Genomic DNA, 17,272 nt, shown 5'->3' on the forward strand with positions numbered 1-17,272 from the left:
CTTACCAGAAGGTCCGTGAGGCTCCAGGCGGGTCTGGAGGACCTTTATTCCCCCTCACAGCTGCAGTCTGCCTCCCCACCCCCCCACCCCGTCTCTCCCTGCCTGTTAACCCTTTCCCCACTCAAGATCAAAACCCCAGCTGAAATCAAGAGTCAGACGCTTCACCAGCCCAGCCGCCCGGGCGCCCCCAGAGCACCTGCTGTCACATTATCCTTCCCGAGGAAAAGCAGACAAAACTGTCAGGCACCCAGAGGACCCCCCCCAAATGTCCGTTTTTGTTTCAGAGGAAAGGATTCTGGGGGGCAAACCTTCCACCAGATAGCAGAGAACGCAGCACGTGGTGCCCCTCCCATCAGACTTCTTTTCTCTTTAATTTTTAAAAATATTTTTTATTTATTTTTGAGAGACAGCATGATCAGGGTAGGAGCAGAGAGAGGGGGAGGGCTCAAACCCAGGAACCATGAGATCATGACCTGAGCAGAAGTCGGAAGCTTAACTGACTGAGCCCCCCAGGGGCCCCTGGTGGGCAAACGTTTCAGTGCTGGAAACTCACCCACTGGCCCAGCGGCGAGGAACAACACACATCAGCACAAATTACTCCCTTTCATTAATACTTGTCTTTTCCATTTAATTATGAGTATTTTGGGCTCCTTTATATCAAGCAAATTAAGTTACGTCTTTTATAAAGGGTTTGATACAAAACCATCAATATTTCCCTGGCTCCAGCACTCTGGCTGGATCTGTGAAGTGTGACCAGCCTCATCCAAAAATGAACCTTTCACGAGGTGACGCTAGCGGGAAAAGCACAGCTGAGGCTTGACAACGGCCTTGCCCCGCGGGCTCGCTCAGTATACGGTCCGCTGTCCTTTATCCCTGAGCTTGCTAACGTTTACCTGAATTCCCAGACCAGCCCCACGGCGCCGGGGTGGGCGGGACAACTGGAGGTGCCCACGCGCATGCGCCTCGCCACACCCACCTTCTTGTTTCAGCTCCCGCGGTGAACAAGGGCGCTTTTGTGGTCTGGTTGGTGCCAGGCTTCCTGCATTGTTGCACTTTTCGCAGGTGACCTGGGGGTTTGCCGCGGTCGCAGGCGGGTGAAGCGCCGGCCTCTGCGGGTGCCTCACCGAGAAAACACGCGTGCAGACCAGCAGGCCCGGGAGCTACGCTGCAGTCAGCACCGCTCGGTGTCCGTGCGTCAGCTGTGCATCCAGTTAGGTGTCTCTGAACAGAAACACCCGCAGAACAAGGTCACGAATCGATTGGTCGACCACGACGGGAGGCTCGTGGGCACCTGACCTTGTCTCTGCCCCCTAGAAGCAGCGATTCACCCACCATTCACGAATTCAGTGTTCGTGACAGATTTATGGACCAAAATTACTATGAGTGAGAGAATCAACTATATTTCAGGGGGTCGTCTAACAAAAACGTGTGCTTCACCTGTTTTCATGGCTGCTTTTCCCTCATTTTAATATATCCTTCCACGAATTTCTTAAAGCTTATTTATTATGAGGGAGAAATCGTGAGTGGGGGGGAGGGGGAAGGGAGAGAGAAGGAGAGAGAGAACCGCAAGCAGGCTCAGCACTGCCAGCACAGAGCTCGACTCAGGGCTCAAACTCAGGAATCCTGAGATCATGAACCGAAATTGAGAGCTGGCCACTTCACTGACAGCCATCCGGGTGCCCGACTTATCTTTCCATCATTTCCACACAGTGAAGGTGATCACCTGTCGTGTATGCATGATTTTGGAGATGCAAAGGGTCGGAATGGATTTCTGTTCTCGTGCAGAGAGACAAAAACCCCATCCAGTGTTTCTCTCCTGCCCACAGTTGGGACTGGCACCCCGGAGAGCAGGGGTGGCGGCTCTGTCACCAAGAAATAACAAGGACTTCGGGAAGACAGCTTCAGGGACAAGATGCTGGGCGCAGGCTTGGACAGGTGAGGATGTGTGGGACACGTACTGCCTAGAGAGCTGTAGGACAGTTGGGTCTCAGGGTCCGAGTCAGGGAGAGTGGGGGCCATGGGTGATGGCCACGCCGGAGTTACCACGGGTCACCTCCGACGGGACCACCTCTGCCCCCCCACGCCTCCCCTCAGTCCTCAGACCAGCCCCCTCGCCCCTGCCCCCCCACGCAGCCTCCCCCCAGCATCACCGCCCCCTGGGTCTGCTCACTATGCCCATTCGCAGAGGCCCAGTCAATATTTGGAAAAAAAATGTATAATTTATTTGTACAATATTTCACAATTGAATTTTACAATTTAAAAAAGATACAAAACAGAGGACAAACAGTAGTCACGTAAAAAGAAGCCAAAGAGGGATGACAATGCTTTCTAAAATCTGGCTGCGGAGTGGGCACCCCGGGGTGCGCCAGGTCTGCAAGGCCCTAGGGGTGCTGCCAAATGAGCCCTCCCTGCCTCCCACTTCAAGGTTAAGTCCTAGCCCTTCAGGCTTATGCCCTAAGCAGTAGAATTGTTCATTTCCTTCTCGGGAAGCCAGTGCTGGAGAGGAGGCAGGGCCCAGCCCCTGGGAGGCGGGGCTCCACACCTAGGATTCCACCCTGCCCTTCCCTCCAGGGGAAGCCTGAGGGGCTGGAAGGGGCCACAGGGAATCCAAAACCCCAGGGAATCCAAAACCCACCTCTCTCTTCTCTGGTGCAAATCTGGTGCAAGCACAGTGCTGCCGCGAGCAGAACACTTTGGAAAGCGTTTTAAGTGGCCGGCCCAGCTGGCTCTGCAAGGGCCATAGTTTCAAAGAGCCAAATGTAGCAACTACTTAGAGAAATCACAGCCTAGACTCCTGAGCACTGAGGTAGTATCATGCAGAAACTTTACATGGAAACAGTGTATCTCGAATCACACATCCCTGATATCCCCCCCTTGGGGGTGACCTCAATTTCCATGTGATTAGCAGGTCCCAAGAGGGCCAGTATCAGTAGGGCATCCCATTGACCTGCACCCCACAATCTCCAGGGAAGAGGGTGCGGGCGTGAGGCTGGGTCTCCCAAGGGCGCCCAGCCCAACACGCTGCAGTTGTGGGTGCGCAGGTGCGGTGGGGGGGGGCGCGAGGGGGGTTTGCAGTGACCTGCCTTGCTCTAAGGGCTCTGTCCACCCTCTCACCCTGTTGAGCAGGAGAGAAAGTTCTTGCTGCCTTTAGTCCTGACCCATGAAGGGCTGGTCCCTTTATTTCCAGCCACCATCCAGGGCTGCTAAGAAGGCACTAACAAAAGATCAGCAAAACCCTCCGTGGGGAGACTGGCCCCGGGGTAGCCTTGCCTGGCAGTGACCCCAGAAGGCTGACCCTGAAGGCCCCACCCAGCTTCCTTCCCTTTCTGTCTCAAGCCACCCAGCAGCTGAGAAGACACCAGCCCCAGGTGCATCCAGAAGCGGCCCCCAGAGTGGGCTTAGATACAAGACTCCACCAGGCAGCATCCTTCCCTCTGCCCTGTGCTGGCCCTGGGCGCCCCTCCCCCCGCCCCCGCTGGGCCTGGGCACCCCTTTCAGACCAGGGGTTTGGGAGCTTGAGCCTGTGGCCTGCACAGAACTGTGGAGCATGCCAAAGACAGACAAATACACTATTTAATAACGAAAGGACCTTCGAATCACTTCTAGAAGTACATCACACACAGGGAATTAAAAATCAGCCCCTTCATTTTCTTGCAGAAGTGTGTCAAGGATTAGCTGTTTGCCTGTTCAAAAAAAAAATGAAAAGAAGAAATGACTTAATTTTCCAAAGACACGAAAAGGTTGCAAATTAGTTTTGTCTCCGAGATTGACCGAGAACCTGAGCAGCAAGCATAGTGAGTTGGCTGAGAGACTGTTTTCCTATAGCGCGAAGGTCAAGGGCTTGGGCTAAAGAAGGTAGCGAGGGGCTCCAGGGGGAGAGCAGGAGCCAGACGCGCTGCGTGTGGAAGCCGGCTGTGTGGTCTCCCGCAGGAAGCTCAAGGTCAACCTCAGCCCCAGAAGAGCAAGTGCGTAATCGGCGCTGGCTTCCCACGGCCAGCTGTCCTGCCCCCGACTTCTGTCCCTCCGGGCCCTGGCCGGGGCAGGCCCACCGCACCCCCCAGAATTCTGGGCTTCGGGACAAGCGTGGAGAGCCCGGGGAGGAGGGGACAGGAAAGTTACCCTCATTTGTCGATAAATCCAGTCCGTAAATACGGTCACGTTTCCGTACACTCCTGGTCTGTTCGCTTTGGCACAGCCGGATCCCCAGCTGGTGTCCCCAATCAGCCACCAGATGTGGCTCTTCAGAGTGACCAGGGGGCCCCCACTGTCACCCTGGGGGACACAGCAAGAGAAGTTGAAACCACAACCCGCAGGTGCAACTGGCCACGGGGGGGGGGGTGGTCAGGGCGGGGGTTGGCGTGGGGGATCCCTGGGGCAGTTAGGACCCAGTGTGCGGGTTCCATGCCCCCCCCACCCAATGAGGGACAGAAATATAATCCCCAAAAGAGACTCCATCCGTGACAAGTTTTAGTCTATCAGGGAGGAGTTAGTGACTAAGTAAATGGGTGGCCGGATTATAATACAGTTACAAAACTTGTTTCGGGGTTCCGCTCACAAGTGGACAAAATGAAACCCCTCCCGGGGGAGCAGAGGCGCCCGGTTGGTGGCTGCGCATGCGCATGCACATTTTGATGGCCAGGGCTGCGCTGGCCCCGAGAGCCTGGGCAGGGACGCTGTGTCAGTGGAGCCGCAGGGACGGCCGGCAGTCACCTGGCAGGAGTCGACGGTTCCCTGCAGGTAGCCGGCGCAGATCATGGCCGCCGTGACCAGGCTGTTGTAGACGTGCTTGCTGTTGCAGCGCCGGGGCTCGATGAGCCGCACCGGGGCGGCGTTCAGCTCGTCCGAGGTTTTCCCTGGGAACGACACCATTGAGCTGCCGCGTGGCCGGCATCTGCGAGACAGCGGCCTCCCTCCTGCGGACACGCCGCTGCACACCTGAGACCGTGGCCACGGTCCCTCTCCGCACCTCCTCCCCCCGCCTCCTCCTCCGGGAAGACCCGACGTATCCCCCCCGCAGCAGGCGTCTCTGCGCAGGTGCGGCCCTTCCCAATCAGGGAGGCCTTCCTGGCCTTGGAGCTGCGGATCGTTCTGCGTTCTGGACTCGCCCTCTCTCCGCACCCAGCGCCCTGGCTCTCCTCGCGGGGCCCACAGGGAGCTCCCGTATCTCCACCTGGAACAGCCCCCGGGGCTCCGCCTGCCGCCCCACTTCTCGGTGCGGGCCCTGTGTCTGTCTGCCTCTTCCCTCCCCTCTCGCCGCTTCCACAGGGGTGTCTGCGGGGCGCCACGGGCTTCACGTGCCAAAACAGAGCCTCTCGTGGCCCCCCTCCGCCCCAAATCCTCCCCACCCGGCCCCCCCTGGCTCGGGAAGGGGCAGCACACCCTCCCCGGGGCTCAGATCCCAGAACAAGAAGACCCTGTCCCTGTGTCCCTCGCTGTCCCCGCTGGTGTTCAGTCCATCTGCTAGGTGGTGGTGGTTCTGACATGCTCGGTCTCCCCCCTCCAGGCCCACCACCCACAGCTGGGCCGCCGACCTGTCACAGGGGTGACTCCCCGACACCTGGTCCAGCCCCCCTACCTAATCCTTTCTGTGGCTCCCACAAGGCCACCAGCTTGAGTCATTCTCCTTCAAACCTCCCCATGGCTCCCTATCTCACACACAATGCAAGCCAGCGTCCTTCCCAAAGCCCGTGAGGCCCCCCTCCTCCCCACACAGCCTTCAGCCTCACCCCTGGCTAGCCACTCCCCAACCACACTGACTCTTCTGTTCCTTAAACATTCTTGTCATTCGGATCTCAAATGTCGCCTCTTACAAGAAGCCTTCCCTGATCACCCCTTAAAAGCAAAGCAGCCAGCCCCTGCTATCACAACGTTCTGCTGATTGAAAGCACCAAGTTCAGTTCTCTGTTTCCCTGTTGACCACGTCGCACTCCCGGACATCCATGAGGAAATGCGACATTCCTGAGAGCAGACATTTCTCATCTTATTTTGTGCAGTGACGAATCCCCAGCCCATAGGAGGCGCTCCACAGATACATGTGGATTTTCCCACTGGTCTTGGCTGCCGTGAAGCCTCGCACACAACTGTGAGGCTCAACTGCGTAACTTTCTTCAGACCAGATGCCTGGATGTCCAGCATGGGCACTGTCGCCCTGGTCCGCCCCCCACATCACCCAGCCCTGTACTTTTCACCCTGTTCTAAAGGGTTTGTTGTGCGTGGCCTAAACGCTTTGCAGAAGGATGTAGATAGTGCGTAAGGTGTCTTTGTGCCACTGGGCCCTTCTCACACTTCATCAAGATAAAACCGCTAAGCTTTCCTTATCGGAAAAGCATTCTGGGAGATGAAAGTAACTCACAGCAAAGCCCGGCAGAGCGGGTCTGCACCGGGACAGAGCGGATTCCCCTCTCCAGGCAGGCCGTCCCGGGTCACGCACGCCCACCCTCACCGAGCCCACGGTCACTCAGCCCTCAGAGGGCAGGGCCGGCTTCCGAGACGGGCTGTTAGCCACAACGGGATGAGATCACGCAGCTACACCCCTCTCCCGTGGCTGTGGCCGTTACACTGCAAGAAGCAGTCTCCACACAGGATGAGGACCCTGTGCCAGGTTCGGTCCTTTCCCCACTTAGCAGATGGGGAAACTGAGGCACAGAGACCGAGTGGACTGCTCAAAGTGATCTAATCGTATGGGGATTAACCCCCCCAGACCTCCCACTTCCAAGCCCAGTGCTGGGTTCCATGGGACCTGTGTGCCCAGGAGCCTCTCACCTTTCTCATGGGTGGCCCCCCACCCGGAAATCCAGCACGGCTGCTCCGGCTCGAGCATCATGCCCGGGTTGGGCAGACACACTGCCTTCACTTTGTCTGTTCCAGGAAGAGAAAACAGCGTGAGCCAGTCTGGTCTAACTGAAGGCTCACAGGGACGGTGTTCACCTGGACCTGCCCCATCTGTACGCCGTGGGGGCTGCTACCACCACTGGAAAATGCCAGACTCCGATGGGTCCTGGCACGCCCACATTCTGTCCCTGCGGGCCCCTCCTCACGGGCACGGGGCTCCCTTCTTTGGACGTTACGCTGCTCAGACACAGAATTGTTGGCTAAACAAACCTGAAACCTCATGACGAAACCTCCAAAAAATAGAACTAATAGGTTCAATTAATGAAGCCTTTCTCAAACTGAAATCTTCAAGGAACGGAAGTTTAAAAATATCTACTGTCCGCAGGTGATGGAGGGCAGACACACATGAGGTGCGAGGAGGTGATGGACACTCCTAGCCTGCGTCCGGGGGCCCTGCTGGACCCCACACCCACGGACCGCTTCTTCTGGGTCCAAGGTGGGTCCCAACTTGAATGCAAACACCTTGACCCAAGGGATAAGGCTCTGCTCTGGCTCTACCCATGTGGGCTGGAACATTCTGGAGGGACCCTTGGATGGACTAGAATGGGGGCCGAAGCTAAGGGAACCCACGTTTGTTTTCCATTGTTGTAAACTGTTAAGGTTCTTATTTTCAGGATTTATGTGAAAAAGTACGGTGTTGACAAATTTTAGGTCGGTGGGTCTCAGCTAGAGGTGATTTCACCCCCTGGGGAGGTCTCTCTGCGTCTGGAGACCTCCCTGTCACAACTGAAGGGCGCCAGTGGCACCTAGTGGGTGGAGGCCAGGCCAGAACGGCCCCAAAGAGCCATCCGACCCCAAATGTCTGAGTGCTATGGTTGGAAAGCCCGTCCGGACGTTTCCGTGTGTTGGTTAAATCATGACTCCGGCCCGTGGAGACGGAGCACGCTGCTCATGCCCACGCCTGGCCCAGCACAGGGGCACAACTGTGGGAGCACAGCCCCCCATGCCCCATGCAAGCCCCTCCCTCTGGCTCCGTCCTTCCTGAAGATGCGGTTAAAGCTGCCTGCACACCCTGAGCCCCAAGGACACGGTCACGTACCACTGAAAGTCAGAGGTGTCTGCAGCTTCATAAGAGCGATGTCGTTGTTCTTGGTCTTGGAGTCATAGTTTGGATGGGAAATCACTTTGTCCACTCGGTACCCGTGTCCATAGAACATGAACGACTGTCTCAAAATCCCCGCGAAGACCGTCCAGTGCCGTGGGCTGTTCAGTGGTCTGCAAGGTCAAGGGGAAGACAGCACGGATGTGAAACGCTCCTCTGCTGATAGTCAGAAGCCACAGATGGGAGCCGGTGCCCCAGAGGGGACATGACCCTCCAGAAGCCACATGTCACTCCCGGTCGCTTGGCCCCAGAGCCAGCTCCGAAGTCTCCAGCTGTTCCCAACGTCCCTGCACCCCCTGCAACCCCCTGCGGCCCCTGCGCCCCCAAAGCCCCCGTGCCCCCCACACCCCCCGCGCCCCCGACTCACTCCTCCACACAGTGGGCAGCTGTCACGATCCACTGGGGGGTGATGATGGAGCCTCCGCAGACGTGGACGCCCTGGACGTGCAGACTGACCTGCCAGGGCCAGTCCCCAAGGGCGGCGCTGGTGCCGCCCACGATGCGGCTCTGGCGGCCCATCTTGGCGGTGACCCCGCACTCTGAAAGCCACCAGCAGGCACAATGAGCGTGGGCGGGGCTGGCCCCAATGCCCTAAGTCCCTCCAGGCTGGGGACCACCCCGTTTATCTGGGGTCTGAATCTGAGACCATGTGTCCTGGTCTCTTTCTGGTCAAGGTGGGAGAGGACGACCCCCAGCTCCCAGCCCCCTCTAGGTGAGGGGGGAGAGGATGCTCAGGGACGTTCCAGAACATTGCAAGGGAGGTGGAAAGGAGGGAGGAGGGAGAAGGAGGAGGGGAAGGAAGGAAAAGGAGGAGGAAAGAGAGGGAAGAAGGAAGGAGGGAAGAGGGAAAGGAAGGAGGAGGAGGGGAAGGGAGGAAGGAGAGGGAGGGAAAGAGAAGAAGGAGGAAGTAGAAGGAGGAGGGAGCGTGAGTCCCCAAGGCCTGGCCTGGTACTACTCATGACAAGTTCTTTGCCAGGAAGGGAGAGGAGGCTTCCTCTCCGGAGACTCTGAGCGCCGGTGGGGAAGGAGCCACAGGACAGAGGCTCCTGGTCACAGGGGGCAGGTGATGTGGGGGCCTCAGAAGTACGGCGGACCAGAGCCTGGTGAGAGTGGGAGGCTGGAAGGGGGCGCTGAAGTCCCAGGGCCTCCCCTGCGAGCATCTCCGAGCCCCTCCAGTCCCTAGCCTGTGCCTGTCACCGCCAGGGTAAAAGAGGTGGGATCCCACGACTGTCCGCCCAATGCACCTGCAGACTGGGGGCTGCCTCTAGGTTTTGCCCGAGGGTGCGGGCCACAGGCCCCACCAGGCGGATGGTGAGGGCGAGAGGGCGGGGTGAGCACCACGCTCCCTTGGTGCCCGGAGAAGCCTGGGCTGGGCCGGGCCGGGGAGTTACAGCCACAGGACCCTGGGTCGACAGTCCACCTGGGGGCGTCGGCTAGTTTCATCTCTTCGCACTGAAAGGCTGAGCTGTGGTGTCCCATGTGAGAAGGGAACTGAGCCATGCCAGAGAGAGGAGCGCAGGGCGGGCCTTCCACACTGATCCAAGTTTGGCAGCCGGAAGTAAGCCAAACACAGATGGGGAGATGCACGGCCTCCAGCTCCCCCTCGGGATGGGAGGAGGGCGGGGCCCCATCAGTTCCTGTCCTTGAAGGACACTGCTTCCTGGCCCTGGAGCTGGAGCCCAGGACACCTGGACACCCGGACACCAGGACACCCAGACACCAGGACACCAGGACATCAGGACACCCGGACGCTGGATACCAGGACACCAGGACACCCGGACATCAGAATACCCGGACACCAGGACACCCGGATACCAGGACACCCGGACACCTGGACATCAAGACACCCAGATACCAGGACACCCGGACATCAGGACACCCGGACATCAGGACACCCGGACACCCGGATACCAGGACACCCGGACACCCAGACACCGGGACACCGGGCCCGGGGGTCGACACCAGGACACCGCAATTCCAGAAAGGTGTTCCTTGGGCGGAGCTGGGGCGCAGTCTGGGGGTGAGGCTCTGGACATCCCAGCCCATCACCCGCCTCCCCAGCCACCGGAGATGCATTTCTGAAGATACAAAGTGTTCCTTTTAAGAAGAAAAAAAAGGGGGGGGGACCAAGAATCGCTTACCTATACAGCGTAAAGAGACCACCATTTTTGAAGAGCAGACGTCACTACAAAAGAACAGATGTCTGGTCAGTAGTATATGCGAAGAGATGCTTGACTCTCAAAATACTTGGAAACAAACGTTTCCTTCCCATGTTTTCACTCCCCCACCCCTCCCCCCAGACATAGAAAGGCCCACAATTGAAGACTCAAATAAGATAGCAGATCCATATGAGGGACTCTGGCATGGGCTGATAATAGTAGCTCGTCACAGCCGGGCTGTGAGGTAAGCACCCAATTCCGGGAGCTATCATTTTTATTCCCAGAACCTAACATCACCCTCTGATTTTGCAAGAAGCCGTTTGTAACCTTCCAGACTCCTATGATGGCTTTACGGCCACGACACGGAAAACGAGGCAGCCCAGCATTTGCTCAGGAGCCAAAGGAAAGTTACTCATCTGGGAGGCAAGTGTCTGAAGTGACACCTGACAGATAAGTACGTGGCGCATCCCGCCTCAGAGCGAATGTTCCCTAACAGGCCGCGGAGGACAGAGGCCGAGGCCCGGGCTTCCTCCCAACAGAACTGCTTTCCCAGCGGCCAGACCGGAAGCCGGGTCCAAACCACACGGTGACTGACAGCCCCCTCTGCTGGCCACCGGGAGCGAAGGCGCTTGCTTGCCATCCCGGGTAGCCTAGCTCAGGCCAGCCCCCTTTCAGAAAAAAAAGAAGCACGGAAGACACCAATTGCAAAGTCACTTCGGTTCCCACCAGCATCCAATCCAGAGCAAAGCCCTGCCTCCCTGAACCTCCCCCGATGACTCAACGCAAGCCCAAGTCCTAGACATAAAGCCAGCTTCTGACACCCTCCCATCGAGGCGTCCTCCAGTTCCAAGGACACTGTGTGTCCCGTGGGCTTCGGCTGTGGGGCGTAGCAATGCCGAGAGGAGACATGTTCCCATGAAAAGAAAATGTTTTCTAAGAATTCTACAGCTGCTTCTCCTCTCCGCTGGCCAGCCACCAGCGTGTGGCCACATGGAGTCTGAGACAAGGGTATCAAAGCAAAGAGAAGGGAGCCTTCCACCCCCGGCTCAACAGCCACCCTGAGTACCCCCGAGTCCCCAGTGCAGAGACGGTCGGCTTCCCTCCTGCTCTGCCCTGGTCCTGCACGAGAGTGTCACCAGTGGGACAGAAACGCGCAGCATCTACAAGGAGCCCAAGCAGCTGTGTTTAGCTCCCAGGGCGGGCAGACCACAGCCCCGCTCTTTGGATGCGCGCACCTGCGAACCCAGCCCTCCCCCGGAGCTCACTCTGGCACGTCCCCGGGGACAGGCAGGCTCAGCCGCTGGGGCAGAGGTCGACCCCCCAGCCACCATGGCCAGCCGCCGCCAGGAATGTGGACTCGCTGCCGGCCGCCCCCTCGAAGGAAAGGAGGGCACCTTTCCCGAGTCACTTCATCATCCTTCCCCCGAAGCACGGTTCTGGCACCGGGCCCACAAGGAGGTGATGGCTTGGCCGGCCACCTGGAGATGACTGACAGGGACCTGGGAGCTGACCAGGGCTGTCCACAAAGGGCGCTGTGTGATTCACACGAAAGAGCATTCGGGTAACAGTGATGATCCTGAGAAGACAGCAAACACCTTAAACACATGCGAGACCAGAAGAGCAGCCTCAGCGCCCTGTCGCCCACCCTCCTCACCAGTTAGACCACTGATCATGCCATCTGTCACTCAGGTTCTCTTCCATCCACTGGACACACTGAGACGCACCCAGGGCCACAGACTGGCTTTGAAGTACAGGACACGTGGGCCGAACTGACCCAGCCGCTCCCTCCTGGGCAATGCTGCCCATGCCCAGCACAGCGCCTTCTGACAGGGCGGCTCGGGGACCCGGGACCAGCTTTCCTCGCTGCTTGGGCCCAAGGGGCCCCCTGGGGAGCAGGACATCCAGGCTGAGACTGGCAACATCCCTGGCAAAGCGTGATGAGCTGGTCACCCCCCTTGGGACGCTGACTTTCTCTGGGGTTCCTGGACATGCAACCTGACACGCAGTCCATGCATTGCTCATGTCTAGGGAGCAAAGAAAAGCAGGAGGGAGGACTCTCTATTTTCATCTGACCATGTTATCCAGAGCCAGCAGGGCCGAGGGCAGAGGGCACGAAGAAAATGGCAAATAAGCCTTTGATGGTCCCGGAGAATGAATTCCCCGCTTGGAGTCCAATCTCCTCCTGAAGGAAACTCAGCGATGCCCAGAATCACAGCTCAGAGAACTCCACCTCGGGACCGTGGCTCCCCATCGTGTCTCCCACTCGCTCGCATTACAGAATTTCAGGAAGAAAAAGAAGACGAAGCAGCAGCAGCAGCAGCAGGAGAAGGAACCACCGCTCACCTGTGGTACAGTTTCTTGTAGAGATCCGCGTTGCCAGCACTTAAGTTCAACTTCATGAAGCTGGTGGCCCCACTGTCGTCCACTACTCCGCGGCTGGAATAAAAACTATTCCTACAAGAGATGGAAAATCTGAATTAAATAATGGCTTCGTTACAGGCGACAGCAAATCCTGTGCCAAATCACCATACTTCTCTCCCATGATGTTCTGACCAAGAGGGACACCTTAGCGTGTGGGGAACGAATCCACGGGGTCTAATCACATGACGCTGTCCAGTAACCCGAGGGGGACTCCACAGCCCGGAAGCATCAGGGCTCGTGGGCCTTTTTCTAATCTAGTTGGATGAGAATCGAGCAATAAGGACGAGAGGGATGTGAGTGAGTACATGTAACCTAAGAGCACTTACAGACGCTAAAGCACCCCAGGCTGTGAAACCCCACTGGGTCCTGACCACGGTGGGACTTTACTGTGTCAGGTAGGGATGGCATTTTGAAATATTTCACCGGCTAAGACGCCAGGTGTCTTTCTTTTGGATGTGATTTTTTTGTCAAATTGGCTCACATACAACACCCAGTGCTCATCCCAACAAGTGCCCTCCTCCACGCCCATCCCCCACTGTCCCCTCTCCCCCACTGCTCTGTCCTGGTGCTGACTCATTTCCTATCAAGCAGTAATTAATTCTGACAACTGGTGCAAGGAGTCCCCTAGGACTGCACAGAAGTCACATGGAGACACCCCAAGGAAGACGTGGTGGCAATAAAATCACACAGCCTTTCCCGTGCGGCCAGATGGCTGCCAGGCACGCCAAGTGATAGGATGGGGAGCCCCTGGCTGGGAGCCTCGGGGAGTGTCCCTCCTGCGTCCCCCCCACCCGCCCCCGTCCTTGTGGCCACATGCAGGACTTAATTCTCTTCCACGTCAATCTGATGTCACCAGTCTCCCATTCGAAGGCTTCAGTGCCTCCCCCAAGCGTGTCTGCAGGGCAGGTCTGCGTATCTGTGCCCTCTGACCTCCCCCAGCCCCCCTGCTGCCTCCCAGCCACGGATGCCTGGGAAGGTGAGGCCACCACGCTGCCTAGAAGCTCCTTGAGAAAAGGAGTCCTCGGGCAGCGTCCTGGACCTCGGTGACCTTGGCTGTGGACGTCCCTGAGTGACCGGGAGTGGACAGAGGTCCAGGACGTGGCTGGGGGGCAGTGAGCAGTGCAGGGGCTGCGGGGCTGCAGCGGGTACCCACTGGCCCCTGGCCAGCTCTGGAGGAGATGGCTGCGCCCAGCGGAGGCGCGCTGGCACCTCCGGGGCGGGGCGGAGAGAAGCCTCCCTCCGCTGATGCGGTGGGCCGCACTCACCGGTAGCCCATGTCCTGGCACGCGGCCCTTCCATAGCCCTCGCTCCAGTCGTCCTGACACACGGGGTGCCACGACCCCTTCTGGGCCGAGAACACCTGCAGGACGAAGTTCGGTCCGTAGAGGCGAGCTGCAGCGAGGGAGGCGTCCCGTGAGGCTCGGGGCCGCCCAACGCCACCCGCGCCCCCCCACAGGCTCAGAGGCAGCGACATCAGGTCCCCTGACCCCACGGCACTGACCACACATGAGGGGTGCCACCAACCTGTCCCTTCAGAGCCCTTTGGGGGTAAGGGCTCTAAGGTGCTTTTAACCCCAAAGCACCGACAGCAGGTGCTGAGACCAGGGCCAAAAGGTAGGAAGACCTAAGCGACCATGCACGGATGAATGGACACCAGGCGGCCCACCTACACCGCTGAATGTCATCCGGCTTTGAATGGAAGGAAGCACAGAGCCACCCTGCGACCCATGTGAGGCCTGCAGACAGGAGCGGAGTGCAGCACATGGACGCAGGCCCGCGGGCCCACGAGGCCGCTTGTACGCAGGGTCCAGGGCAGGGGGTCCAGAGCGACACAGGGTGGATCGGTGGATGTTAGTGCCTGGGGTGGGGGTGGAGGACACGCGGGTGGGGGAGGGGCGGGAGGAGGGACACGCGGGTGGGGGAGGGGTGGGAGGAGGGACATGGGGGTATAGTGCAGGGGACGGAAATATCCTCAGACTGGCGTGCTGAGGGCTGCTCGCATCTCTGAACGCACAAAAGCCGCTGAACTGTGTGCTCTAAGGGATGAATTCTATCAAATGTGAGGCACGCCTCGATGAAGCTGGTATTTTTAAAATCAATGAATAAGGTAAAGTTTTTTTTAATAGGTCTTTTTTTCAGTTTTATTTATTTTAAGAGAGAGATAGAAACAGAGAGAATGAGCAGGGGAGCGGCAAAGAGAGGAGAGACAGAATCCCAAGCAGGCTCCTTGCATCAGCACAGAGCCCGAGGCTGGGCTTGAACTCACGAACCACGTGACCATGACCTGAGCTGACACCAAGAGTCGGACGCTTAGCTGATGGAGTCACGCAGGCGCCCCCCAGATTAATCTTTAAACAGTCATCTGTTGAACAACAGATGGACCCCTCTTACCCAATGCCCCGGATCCTGGCGAGCTCGGAGCCATGCCAGCCCTGCCTGGTGCAAGGCTCTGCCTCCGAATCCAGCCGTGCTTTGCCCAAACGACCTCAGCTATTTTGCTGAAGGAAATGAAGCACTACAGACATGGTTTAAGCCTCTCCCTTTCTTCCAGTGCCTTCTCCTCCCCGGAAGCAGCCACAATGCAGATCCCTGAGAACGTCCCTCATAAGGAGGGGCACGGCCAGGGAGCAGGTCCCCCTGTGGCTTGAGGATTAACTGGGGTCAAGAATTAAGGCAAATGACCTTGAACACGGCAGGCCATGAGGGAGGGCTGGGTGCTAAATGCTGTGTTCCGTGAGCTGTTCACTGATGCAGAGTCTGAAAGCACATGACCCCGTGATCTGCGCTCTGGGGGATACATGTGATGGAAAGGATAAAATGAGGACCTGGCTGGGGCACCTGGGGGCCCAGTTGGTTAAGCATCCGACTTCAACTCAGGTCACGATCTCGCAGTTCATGGGTTCGAGCCCTGCATTGGGCTCTGTGCTGACAGCTCGGAGCCTGGAGCTGCTTCGGATTCTTTATCTTCCTCTCTCTTGGTCTTCCCACATTCACATTCTATTTCTATCTCTCTTTCAAAAATAAGTAAATATTAAAAAGAAAAAATATTTTTAAAGAATAAAAGATATTGGGTACAATTTAACACTTATTTGCATTTCTGTTGTTGGGTTTACTGATTTAGCAGTGGAGAATCCGCCCTGACTTCTCCAATACAAGCAACAAGAATGACCGTGCAAACCCTTAGTGAAAGGCTAGCAATCTCTCCGAAGGAGCTCATGGCGGTTCTAGGAGAAATTAAGTGTTGGAATCTAACACTGTTAAGAAAATTGGGTGTACATTCAAAAGCGAAATTATGTCGTGGGGCCCTCCCAGATCATCCTGGCCCACAAAATTATCTTCTCTCCTACAGATGATTTCAACGCATCAGCCTCTCCTCTGCCTGTCATTTGACAGTCCCTGCCTCACACCACCGCCACTTTGCTATTTCTTCACACAAATCATTTCTCAGCCCAAAGGACCCCCCCCCTTCTCTTTTCACTGAGCTTGAGGGCTTTTCGAAATCAAGAGTCATTTGTCCCTCTTCTCTTTTTATGGCTCTTAACTTCTCTGGGACACTAGCAAATGTAGAAATTTTAAGAGTCCGACTTCAGTTCAGCTCACGATCTTACTGATCATGGGTTCGAGCCCCACATAAGGGCTCTGTGCTGACAGCTCGGAGCCTGGAGCCTGATTCAGATTCTGTGTCTCCCTCTCACTGCACCTCCCCTGCGCGCACACACACACACATACACACACACACACTCTCGCCCTCTCTCTCTCTCGCTCTCTCTCTCTCAAATAAATATTTAAAAAAATGAGGGCCTGGTTATCACAGACCTCATTCTTGCGCCCCCTCTGGGTCCCCACTCATTGGACGTTCTGGCTGACATCTTGGGACTCATTCCCTGTGAAGTGACCCTCTGTGGTCTGAGTATTCCTGATGCCTCCGGAGTGAGTGACCCCACACGCCACATGTAAGCTAGCCGCGAGCTTGCCTGAGCGGCTAAACAAACCGAGGTGCATCCGGACCAGGGAACAGTATTCAGTGCTAAAAAGAAATGAGCTATCAAGGCAGAAAAAGCCAGGGAGGAAACCGAGATGCATGTCCCTCAGTGACAGAAGCTGATCTGAAGAGGCTACAAACGGTACGATTCCAACCATATGCCATTCTGGCAAAGACCCGACTACGGAGACAGTGAATGGACCAGTGGTGGCAGGGGTGGGGGAGGGAGGGATGACTAGGCAGAGCCCAGAGGATTTTCAAAGCAGCGAGAATACCCCGTGTGATACTGTAACGTGGGTACACGTCACTGCACACGTGTTCAAACCCACTGTCCAAACGCGAATACATTACGCGTTGGTCCACAAGGCCAAGAACGCAGCCTCGTGTGAACTAAGGACATGCCTTAACAATAAGCTTCTAAAGAGGCACCCGGGAGCTTAGTCGGTTAAGTGTTTGACTTTGTCTCAGGTCACGATCTTGCAGTTTGTGAGTTCAGTTTGTGAGTTCAAGCCCTGCGTCAGGCTCTGTGCTGTCAGCTCGGAGCCTGGAGCCTGCTTTGGATTCTGTGTTTCCCTCTCCCTCTGCTCCTCCCCGGCTCATGCTCTCTCTCTGTCTCTCAAAAATAAACATGAAAAAAAATTAAGGTAACTGGAATTAAGAATATTTCCAAAATCTGGAGGGCCTGGGTGGCTCACTTGGTTGAGCATCTGGGCAACT

General features: G+C 57.1%; 1 protein-coding gene across 2 annotated transcripts in view; it reads right to left on the bottom strand.

Moving 5' to 3' along the window:
- Window positions 1-3,555: 3,555 nt before the first annotated feature.
- Window positions 3,556-17,272, bottom strand: part of TMPRSS2 (transmembrane serine protease 2) — a 37,360-nt gene continuing 23,643 nt past the window's right edge. For both annotated transcript variants that reach the window (XM_029938938.1, XM_029938936.1), the window contains exons 6-14: window positions 13,839-13,965; window positions 12,496-12,606; window positions 10,135-10,178; window positions 8,361-8,532; window positions 7,931-8,106; window positions 6,763-6,858; window positions 4,711-4,853; window positions 4,120-4,272; window positions 3,556-3,683 (exon numbers count right to left, since the gene is read on the bottom strand). In XM_029938938.1, the coding sequence (XP_029794798.1) occupies window positions 3,672-3,683; window positions 4,120-4,272; window positions 4,711-4,853; window positions 6,763-6,858; window positions 7,931-8,106; window positions 8,361-8,532; window positions 10,135-10,178; window positions 12,496-12,606; window positions 13,839-13,965 (1,034 nt within the window). In that variant the 3' untranslated portion in view covers window positions 3,556-3,671. The remainder of the gene's footprint in view (window positions 3,684-4,119; window positions 4,273-4,710; window positions 4,854-6,762; window positions 6,859-7,930; window positions 8,107-8,360; window positions 8,533-10,134; window positions 10,179-12,495; window positions 12,607-13,838; window positions 13,966-17,272) is intronic.

Source organism: Suricata suricatta, chromosome 5, assembly GCF_006229205.1.
Source record: "Suricata suricatta isolate VVHF042 chromosome 5, meerkat_22Aug2017_6uvM2_HiC, whole genome shotgun sequence".
NCBI lineage: Eukaryota > Metazoa > Chordata > Mammalia > Carnivora > Herpestidae > Suricata > Suricata suricatta.